Source organism: Phaenicophaeus curvirostris, chromosome 8, assembly GCF_032191515.1.
Source record: "Phaenicophaeus curvirostris isolate KB17595 chromosome 8, BPBGC_Pcur_1.0, whole genome shotgun sequence".
In the NCBI taxonomy this organism is placed as follows: domain Eukaryota; kingdom Metazoa; phylum Chordata; class Aves; order Cuculiformes; family Cuculidae; genus Phaenicophaeus; species Phaenicophaeus curvirostris.
Window position 1 is genome coordinate 30,511,672 of NC_091399.1, and position 10,286 is coordinate 30,521,957.

At 51.9% G+C, this 10,286-nt stretch overlaps 1 protein-coding gene across 1 annotated transcript in view; it reads right to left on the reverse strand.

Annotated features, from left to right (window-relative positions):
- The window catches only part of TRABD2B (TraB domain containing 2B), a 288,663-nt gene extending 282,261 nt beyond the window's left edge, over nt 1-6,402 (reverse strand). The window contains exons 1-2 of the mRNA XM_069863039.1: nt 6,093-6,402; nt 4,383-4,943 (exon numbers count right to left, since the gene is read on the reverse strand). Coding sequence (XP_069719140.1) covers nt 4,383-4,943; nt 6,093-6,200 — 669 coding nt within the window. The 5' untranslated portion in view covers nt 6,201-6,402. The remainder of the gene's footprint in view (nt 1-4,382; nt 4,944-6,092) is intronic.
- Between the last annotated feature and the right edge of the window lie 3,884 nt (nt 6,403-10,286).

Genomic DNA, 10,286 nt, shown 5'->3' on the forward strand with positions numbered 1-10,286 from the left:
AAGTCATTCCTGCCCCTTGAATGCTGTCTCATTGGTAGAAAGCAGGGAGACGAGGTTTATTTGTGCAGAGAATGAGGCGGCAAAGAAATGAAAGGGGAAGAATGGTGAAGTGTGAAGTTTAATCTGGCACAGTCTAAAGATTCTTTCTTTGAGGCCGTCTCTGATCCAATCAACACTGGTTTGATATTTAACATCTCCCCCTACAGTTGGAAATGACACAGTCTGGAGCAGTCCGGAGCCAGGGCTTCACAAGCCCCGATCAGCGCAGGGAGAGAAAAGGAGGTGCTGGGGGCTCCCCTTTGACCTGACAGTGTCCCCTGCCGACAGGTTGGGACGAAGTCTAGCCCTGACACAAAATTCCCCTCATGAACATTGGGATTCAGGGTGTCTGGCACAGGCTGAACACATCTTTTCCCTGAGAAGAATGAGCTCAAGATGAGATGAGAGCAGGATTTTATTTCTAACTTGGAGGAAGGGATATCCGCATCTTTGTCTGGGGATACTGCAAAGGGACAGGAGCAAACAGGAGTGAGGGCTACCATCCACCTGCCCAGGGCAGAGCAGTTGGGGCAGAGGAGTAAGACCTTCCCTTTGCTGACCATACAGGGCTTTAGTGGGGATGTGATGCTGCCTGAGGGCGCTCACCCCTGGGGCTGAGCAGGGCTCCCACCACAGCCCAGGGCGATCAGGGACATGAACAGCTGTAGAAGTCATCCTCCTTCTCCAACAACTGTGTATGTCAGCCTGGAGAGAGCTTCTTTTCACCACAGACTTATGTGAGGGTCCCAAAGACAATGGGAAAGCTTAGCCCTCTCCTGAGCTGTCCCTTGGAGGACAAGTCCTCAGAGCCTGGCATGGCACCGGCTGCAGTGCCTCTGCTGGAATTCCACCAGGAGAAGGCTCTGCATGCCAACCATCCCTCACCAGCTGTTCTCAGTTCTGGCCTGCTTGATTTAGCACTTTCCCAGCCAATCTGTAAATAAACAGGCCTTATGAGGAGCGGCTGAGAGAGCTGGGGTTGTTTAGCCTGGAGAAGAGGAGGCTGAGGGGAGACCTCATTGCTCTCTACAACTACCTGAAAGGAGGTTGTAGAGAGGAGGGTGCTGGCCTCTTCTCCCAAGTGACAGGGGACAGGACAAGAGGGAATGGCCTCAAGCTCCGCCAGGGGAGGTTTAGGCTAGACGTTAGGAAAAAAATTCTTTACAGAAAGGGTCATTGGGCACTGGAACAGGCTGCCCAGGGAGGTGGTTGAGTCACCTTCCCTGGAGGTGTTTAAGGCACGGGTGGATGAGGTGCTGAGGGACATGGGTTAGTGTTTGATGGGAACGGTTGGACTCGATGATCCGGTGGGTCTCTTCCAACCTGGTTGTTCTGTGATTCTGTGATAAACATCTACACTTTCAAACAAAAAAGTTGTAAGCTTCATCTTCTTCACCTGCCTCTCGGCTCTTCCATCCCACCTTCAGTGAAAACTTTGAAACTTCATATACCAAGGAGGGCTGAAATTTCCACCTGACCCAAACCTGGCCCAAATTCCCTGTTGCCAGCCCCACAGCCTTCTGCTCCGATTCAGACATCCTGCCACAAGCTATACAATATCCGAGACCAGCACCTGCCAGAGTCCTGGGTGAGTGAGGATGCTCCCTCCATGAGCTGTGCAGGAAACCAGATGGTTAGCAGGAAAGGAGAGTGATGAGGGCAGCGCCACTTACGGAGATTGGCATGCAACACCAAGCAGAGACTTCAGAGGGAGCGGAGCATCAAAGTTTCTGGGTGTACAACAGAAAACAATTCGCCCTGCTCTACCTGCAAGAGCTGGCTCTCCAGGAAGCTGCCAATAATATGAGCCACCTTAATCTTTTCATCCAGCTACAACAATCAACATTTCAAAGCCACACACTGAACTTTCAAAGATCATTGCTGGTCAAAAAATGCAAGTGTATCCACTTTCTTTCAGAGCAGATCAAAACCAAGTACCACACCGGGACCACTCCTAGATTTCCTCCTCCGCACGGTATCAGATTAACAGATTTGGTGCACAGAGTCAGATTAAATATTTGCAGTAGCACAAAGCTGCCTTTGAGGGGAAGAAGTTAAAAAAAAAGGCTTTTTTTTTCTTTTTCAATTTGCTAAGGGCAAAAATACTGGACTTTGGGGATGGGGGAAACAAAAGCATTGACAAGATTCAGCAAGGCACAGTATTAAAACCTGAATTCTGAATGCATAAACTACACGTAGCATTCCCGCAACAGTAATGCTGAAAACAGGTAAAAACTGCTGATGCCCTTAGCAGATTTGGGACTGTAATTTATCACAGATGTTCTCATCAACTGTGCAAACACCCTGGAAGACAAAAGCTGCTCAATTTCTGATTTCCATTTTAGTGTGTTTTAATTATGTGTTGCTTAAGGAAGGCTCCAAGACCTGGAATTGGGAGGTGCAACCTACCAATAGTAATCCACTCCACTAAATTAGCACAGTAATACAGCAAGCAGTAGGACTGCCAGACGGTGTGATAACATTACAAATTACTATTGTTAAACAACTAGCCAGGTGTCAGGATGCATGAAAACTAGAGGAAGCGAGAAAATAAATATTAGGTTTGTTTTGCTTAATTTTGTCTCATGTAGTTCTGGTGGCCTTGTTTCCAGAAAAAGCTTCAATCTAGGAAAGATCCTGAACACTGATCTATTTCAGCAGCAATGTCAATTGTCTGTAATAGTAATGTAATGTATTTTTTTAATCATCACAGATTTTTTGCACAAACTATTGTCTTTTACTTCCTAGTAGCAGTAAAGCTTCTGCTGTTCTTTTTTAATTTACTACTGTAGCAAAATCAAGGGGAAAATGTTGTTTCTATTTAAATTTTAGTGAATGTGAGGAAAACAGAATACTGGTAAGGGCAGCAGTGAGTTTTGCACTCTGCCCCTTTTCCTCTCTCTTGTCACTCACTTTCTCTCTCAAAAGAAAAAAATGTAATATGTTTCACATTTAAAAGCCTTCTAAGTGGTACACTTTTAAGCAAGTGCTTTCACGTGCTTGATTCTAATAGCCATTTTTAACCTAACACAACAAAATGCTATTGGATGTCTGGAATGGTTAATTACGTTTACCTCACCTTAAAGAAGGGGTTCAACAGAGAATGTAACCACAAACAGAACAGGGTAAAACTAATTCCTTGCTTTCTGTCTGTGTTAATTAATGCAAAGGTCCTGAGGGGTTTTCTTTTAACCATTTTTGTTGATAAAAAAGAAAAGCCCTCCAAAAGCATATGCAACCAAACTTCTCCTCTGAAGGCTGTATGCAGAGATATACGTCTAGTGTGATGAATTAAATGTTAGTGAAAGACAGAGTTCGTCCCCTTAAAACAGTTCTCACTAGACTTCAGGGGAGAAGGGGGTGAAGGCACTCAAAGGACATTTTAATCACACTAAACATCAGTGGTTTAATCCTTATTCCCACATCAACAAGATTTTTTTCCTCAAACTAGGACAGTTAAGACAAAGCTGGAACCAGGCTGATCCAAAACTAATGACTAAAAGCAGGTTATAAACGAAATATCATAGCAGTAACTGACACCGTCTTCAATTTCCCCTGGATTATTTGTTTTCTTCCACACACGTTCATTTCCTGAATTTCTAGTAAATCTGATTTCATATAAACAGTTTCACAAAGCAAAGTCAATTGTGACTGTGCTCCTGATTAATCCACTGAAATGAAATAGATTGCAAGGCTTAGTATTTGGTTGTTTAAAGCTAAATCCACTGAAAGAATTCTGGAGTCCAGTTACACCAATAACTTTTGTTTCTTCATCTACATCCTTCTCTTTTTGCTGAACTTCACCTACTCTAAAACAAAAAAAAAAAAAGTCCATGCAGATGGAACACTTGATTTCCCCCAGTACATGAGGGAAACGTTTGTTTTGACCTGGAGCTGCTCCTAAAAAGAAGACCGACAGTTTGCACATACTTAAACCTATTTGAACAATGCTGAAATTTCTTTTTTTCTCTGCTCAGGCTTCATCCTCTTCCTGCCAAGTACCACAAAACTGCTTTACTTAAAAACAAACAAAAAAAGCACTTTTCCCCAGCGCCGGGACAAGACAGGAGGTGCAGAAGTTTCCCTCACAAGTAGCAAGCCAGTGACACACACATTCACACCCTGGACATTTGCCTCTCAAATAATACATGACAAACTTGCCAAGCATATCCACCACAAGATTTTTGCAGGCAGCACGCATTGATGCAGTGGAGAATGGTCAGCCTGACACAAAGGCTGCTGAGGTCTGTGAGTGACCCATCCCGCCGCAACAGGCTTGGGGTTCACCCCTATAAACTGACCGAAACAAGTACAACAGCCCCCAGCTCTAGGAGCCTCCTTACCTGGGAGAAGTTGAGCCCGTTCAGTGGGTGACATTGCTCCTCCACCCTCTCCACAGCACCCGTTGTCTTCTTCATCCTCTCAGCCTCCTGAGCGAGGTAGAGATCAAGCACGGGCACTCCTCTTGAGCGGATGTCCGTCTCCGTCAAGGAGTTCACCATAAGCATCACCCAGACGGGTCGCTTGCGCTCCCAGTTGCCAGCGATGGCATTGAAGAGGTAGTCAGCATAGAGCCCTTTGCCTCGCTGGTCTGGGGTCATCCAGTGGGGCAGCATCAGCTTGATGTAGTCCAGGTGCCGCTTGAGGCGGCGGTACAGCTCCCGGGGCAGCACGTCCTGCAGGTTCTCCCCGTGGGGCAGCATCTGGCAGCTGGCTAACCCAGAGATGGTGTAGGGGTCCGTGAGGTCCAGCTCAAAGTAGACACTGGAGCTGGCTTGGAAGGCGGCCTTGGAGTTGTCGGGGATGAAGTCCCACACCCGTGTGTAGGGCACGTGGATGGTGCCGAAGAGATAGGCAGGGGGGTCACGGCGGATGGTCCAGAGGAAGGAGTTGAGCTCTCCTTGCTGTGGGGAGAACAGTGGGGACCCATCAGTGGTGGAAGGACAGTGGAGACCCATCAGTGGCAGGACAGCAGGGACCAGACAGTAGTGAAAGGACAGTGGGGATCAGTCAGTGGTGGAAGGGCAGTGGGGACCCATCAGTGGTGGAAAGACAGTGGGGATCGGTCAGTGGTGGAAGGGCAGTGGGGATCGGTCAGTGGTGGAAGGACAGTGGGGACCCATCAGTGGTGGAAGGACAGTGGGGATCGGTCAGTGATGGAAGGACAGTGGGGACCCATCAGTGGTGGAAAGACAGTGGGGACCCATCAGTGGTGGAAGGACAGTGGGGACCCATCAACGGGAGAAGGACAGTGGGGATTGTTCAGTGATGGAAGGACAGTGGGGACTGATCAGTGGTGGAAGGACAGTGGGGATCGGTCAGTGATGGAAGGACAGTGGGGACCCATCAGTGGTGGAAGAACAGTGGGGATCGGTCAGAGGTGGAAGGACAGTGGGGACCCATCAGTGGTGGAAAGACAGTGGGGATCAGTCAGTGGTGGAAGGGCAGTGGGGAGCGGTCAGTGGTGGAAGGGCAGTGGGGATCAGTCAGTGGTGGAAGGACAGTGAGGATCGGTCAGTGGTGGAAGCACAGTGGGGATCGGTCAGAGGTGGAAGAACAGTGGGGATCGGTCAGTGGGGTAAGGACAGTGGGGACCCATCAACGGGGTAAGGACAATGGGGACCCATCAGTGGTGGAAGGTCAGTGGGGACCCATCAACGGGGTAAGGACAGTGGGGACTCATCAATGGGGGGAGGACAGTGGGGACCCATCAGTGGTGGAAGAACAGTGGGGATTGATCAGTGGTGGAAGGACAGTGAGGATCGGTCAGAGGTGGAAGGACAGTGGGGACCCATCAACGGGGTAAGGACAGTGGGGACTCATCAATGGGGGGAGGACAGTGGGGATTGGTCAGAGGTGGAAGAACAGAGGGGATCGGTCAGTGGGGTAAGGACAGTGGGGACCCATCAGTGGCAGAAGGGCAGTGGGGACCGGTGAGTCGCAGGAGGCCAGCGCAGTGCCCTCGGTGCCCGAGGCGCAGGGTGCAGCCGGGGGTCCCGCAGCCCGGGGTCCCCGTGCCGTGTCCCGCCCGCCGCCCGCCCGTCCCGGCTCACCGCGCGGGGCAGGTCGCACTGCCCCGTGTCCATCTGCTCCCGCCGGGCCGCGGCGTCGGGGAGGAACCCCCCGAAGACGAAGCAGATCAGCGTCAGGTTGAGTTGCATCCCGCTTCCTCTCGCTCTCCTCTCTCTCCTTCCCAGATGAGCCTTTTTGGATTTCTAGGATCTTTTTTTTTTTTTTTTTTCCCTCCCCCTCCTCCTGCTCTTCCCCTTTTTCTTTTTTTTTTTGGCTTTTTTTTTTTTTTCTTTTATTCAAACAAACTTTGCCAGTCCCATCCGCGTCTGACAAGTGCAGGGGGAAGGACTGGCCGCCCCCTCCCTCCCATGCTCTCCCCCCTCCGCCCACCCCCACCCCCTCCGGCTCCGCTTGTCAGAGCCGCTGGATGCTGCGGGGAGGACGCTTCTCACCGCCAGCCTCCGCCATGCTTTGATTTTGCAAACCGGAGCAGCTCCCTTCCCTTCTCCGGGTCGGGAAAAGGGGAAAAAAAAAAAAAAAAAAAAAAAAAAATTGAGGGGAAAACAGCTAGAAAAAAATTTTAAAAGTTTAAAAATAAATAAATAACTTTTTCCTTTTTTTTTTTCCCCCTTTTCTTTTATTTTTTTTTTTTTTTGTGGAGCGGCGCGGGGCCGTGCCGGGCGCACTCCGCGCCGGGGAGGCTGGGCTCGGCGCAAAGTTCCGCGCAGCCGCGCCGCCCCGCGCCGCCCGGAGCGGCCGCCAGGGGGCGATGGCGGAGCGGCCGCGGGCCGGGGCTGGGAGCGGGGAACGGGGCACGGACGGCGCCGCGCCCCGCGCGAGCCGCACCTGCCCCGAGCGCGCGGGGCCGGGCGGGCGGGGAGCTCCCGCGCGGCCGCGGGGGGGGACGCTGAGGCACTCGGGGCGGGAAGGAAAGGAGAGCGGGCGGCTCCTACGGGGTGTCCCGGGGCGCCCTCCGCCGTGCTCGGTGCCCTGTGCCCCCGGTGCCTTGGTATAAGTGCCCCAAAATGAAGCACCGTACGCTGAGCCTCAGCCCTGTGCCCCTGGTACCTTGTGCCTCAGCTCTCTTCCCTCATATGGGCGCCCCAAAATGAAGCACCATATCCTGTGCCTCAGCCCTGTGCCTCAGCCCTCCTTCTTGGTATGGGCGCCTCAAAATGAAGCACCATATGCTGAGCCTCAGCCCTGTGCCGCTGATAACTCTCTGCATCAGCTCTCCTTGCCGGTATGGGCATCCCAAAATGAAGCACCATATGCTGAGCCTCAGCCCTGTGCCCCTGGTACCTTGTGCCTCAGCTCTCCTCCCTCATATGGGCGCCCCAAAATGAAGCAGCATATCCTGTGCCTCAGCGCTGTGCCACTGGTACCTTGTGCCTCAGTCCTCCTTCTTGGTATGGGCACCTCAAAATGAAGCACCATATGCTGAGCCTCAGCCCAGTGCCACTAACCCTGTGCCTCAGCTCTCCTCCCTGATATGGGCACCACAAAATGAAGCACCATATCCTGTGCCTCAGCCTTGTGCCACTGATAACCTCGTGCCTCAGTTCTCCTCGCTAATATAAGTGCCCCAAAATGAAGCTCCGTACGCTGAGCCTCAGCCCTGTGCCCCTGGTACGCTGTGCCACAGCTCTCCTTGCTGGTATGGGCACCCGAAAATGATGCACTGTACACTGAGCCTCAGCCCCAGGCTGCTGATAGCCCTGTGCCTCAGCTGTCCTCCTTGGTATGGGTGCCCCAAAATGAAGCACCATATCCTGTGCCTCAGCCTTGTGCCACTGACAACCTCGTGCCTCAGCTGTCCTCCCTGGTATGGGTGCCCCAAAATGAAGCACCATATCCTGTGCCTCAGCCCTGTGCCGCTGATAACCTTGTGCCTCAGCTCTCCTTGCCGGTATGGGCATCCCAAAATGAAGCACCATATGCTGAGCCTCAGCCCTGTGCCTGTGATAACACTGTGCCCCAGCTCTCCCTGTTGAAGGCACCTCAAAATGAAGCACCATACACTGAGCCTCAGCCCTGTGCTGCTGATAACCCTGTGCTTCAGCTCTCCTCGCTGATATGGGCGCCCCAAAATGAAGCACCGTACGCTGAGCCTCAGCCCTGTGCCCCTGGTACCCTGTGCCACAGCTCTCCTTGCTGGTATGGGCGCCCCAGGGGGTCCCCACATTCGCTAACTTGCAGGAGGGTGAAGTACAATGCCCTGTGCCCCAGCTCTTCTCAGTGGTGTGCGTGCCCCAGGGTCCCCATTTTGCTGCCTTACAGAAGGATGAAGCACAGTGCCCTGCGCCCCTGATAACCCTGTGCCTCATCTCTCCTCGCTGGTATGGGCACCCCAGGAGGAAGCACCATTTTCTGTGCCTCAGCCCAGTGTCCAGCTCTCATCACTGGTAAGGGCACCCCAGAGGGCTCCCTGCCTCTGCCTCCTCGAAGGAGGATGGAAGGAAACCTCTTTCTGTTCGCTTTCAAGATATGCATCTGTCGTGCTCACAAGGTTAGCTGTTCAGCCTCCACTTGGACCAAAAAGCCTCAGGAGGAAGTATCGTTCTCCAACAAGACCTGGGCCGGTTCTTGCTGACAGGAGCACATCCAGAGTCCCGGAGGTCTGGAGCTTTCTTGAGAGGTAGTTGCAGCAGGCACTCAGCTCCAGCAGCTGGAACTCGAGCCTCCTCCTGCATGTCCATCTCTGTTAAAGCTGCGAGATTTCGGAGCAGAGGAAGGGCTGACAATGCCTGTTACTTCTGCCTGCAGGAACTCCCGGCTCTGGATCCATTCAGCACAGGAATAGGAGTAGGGGTGCCAAAGATAGCCCCTTCTCATGCAGGACACCCCCAGCCCTGCTGTGTTGGTGGCCTCGGGTGTCTCCACCAATGTGCCTGTTGCATCCAGTACAGCAGAGTGGATCTGGATCCCATCCTTCTCACCACTGCCATGACTGTGAACCCTCTCCAAAACTGGGAAGTTCCTCACTGCATTAGGAAGAATCAAAGCTACCAAAGTTTGCTTGATGAAATACAGTCATCACTAGCATGAGGCTCTGACAGAACTCAGAGTGGAGCCAGCAGGGGTTTTGCCAAGGATGGTGGCAGACTCAGGCCCAGCTGGCTATAAACGTGACTTCTCAGCAGCCCTGTGAAAACTAACAGGGGCACCACTTGCTGTGGTTACTGATGGACAAATGCAACTACACGAGCTGCTGAAGGGACTTTCAAACCACTGTCTGCACATCACGTGGACTCTGTTTCTGGTGTCCAGAGGCTGGAGAGCATTCTAACTGTGGCATCAGGACCAGCAGCTTATATCAAAGTGGAGATTCTAATCATCTTCTCCTCCCAGATCATTCAGCCAGGTAAAAATCATGCAAAGGAGCAAGGTATTGTTTTCCTCATGGTGTTTCTAGTTTCTGCAAAGAAATATTTAGTTTTCTGGTTCTACCCTGAGGGATAAGATTCAGATGAGGGAAAGACATAGAGGGTCAGAAAGAGGCAGAAGGCTTTTTTTAGCCCACAGAGTGTCCTGTCACTGCGGCAGAAGACAGTCCAGTGAGACAATTTGGTCCTGGCCGCACTGCGTGCCAGTGGCCTGGAGTCATCCATGAACCAGTGCTGGGACATGGAGTGGTAGCAGGTGGATGTGTGCTGCTTTGTAGGCAGCAAACTCTCACGTGCCCTCCACACCCCATCTGCCCTTGGGATATGTGCCACCAAAGCCTCTCAACTTGCCGCCCTGGCATTGCTGGTGTGATGATACAACCCTGCAAGGACTAGGAGGGCAGAGCCTGGATGCTTGTGCCCACAGCATCTCTCTCTCTTGAGCAGCTCCACCTTTCTCCCAGACGTGCCTCAACACTTGCCTCCAGCCCACCCACAAGCGTGCAGGGTGTTGGATGGTCGCCAGAAGTGGCTCCTGCTCCAGAAGTCTGGAGCAGGAAGGCTTGTGAAGCCCATGTCCCGGCAGTTATCTTGTGATACCACACAAGGGCTAATTCTAGTCACCTCACAGTATCACATTGTTTTTTCCCTAAGCTGCTCCAAACCAGTTAAGTGCTTCAGGTTCAATGCTGTCATGGCACTAGCATAAGGGACCACAGCTTTTGTTCACAGCTAGACCAAACTGTGCCCTTCTGTTCAGCAAGTGCCACTTCCAAATTGACACAGTTGTGCTTGACTATCTGAGTGGCTTTGACTTGATCTGCTCTTCTAGCACCTTCCTAAATCTCT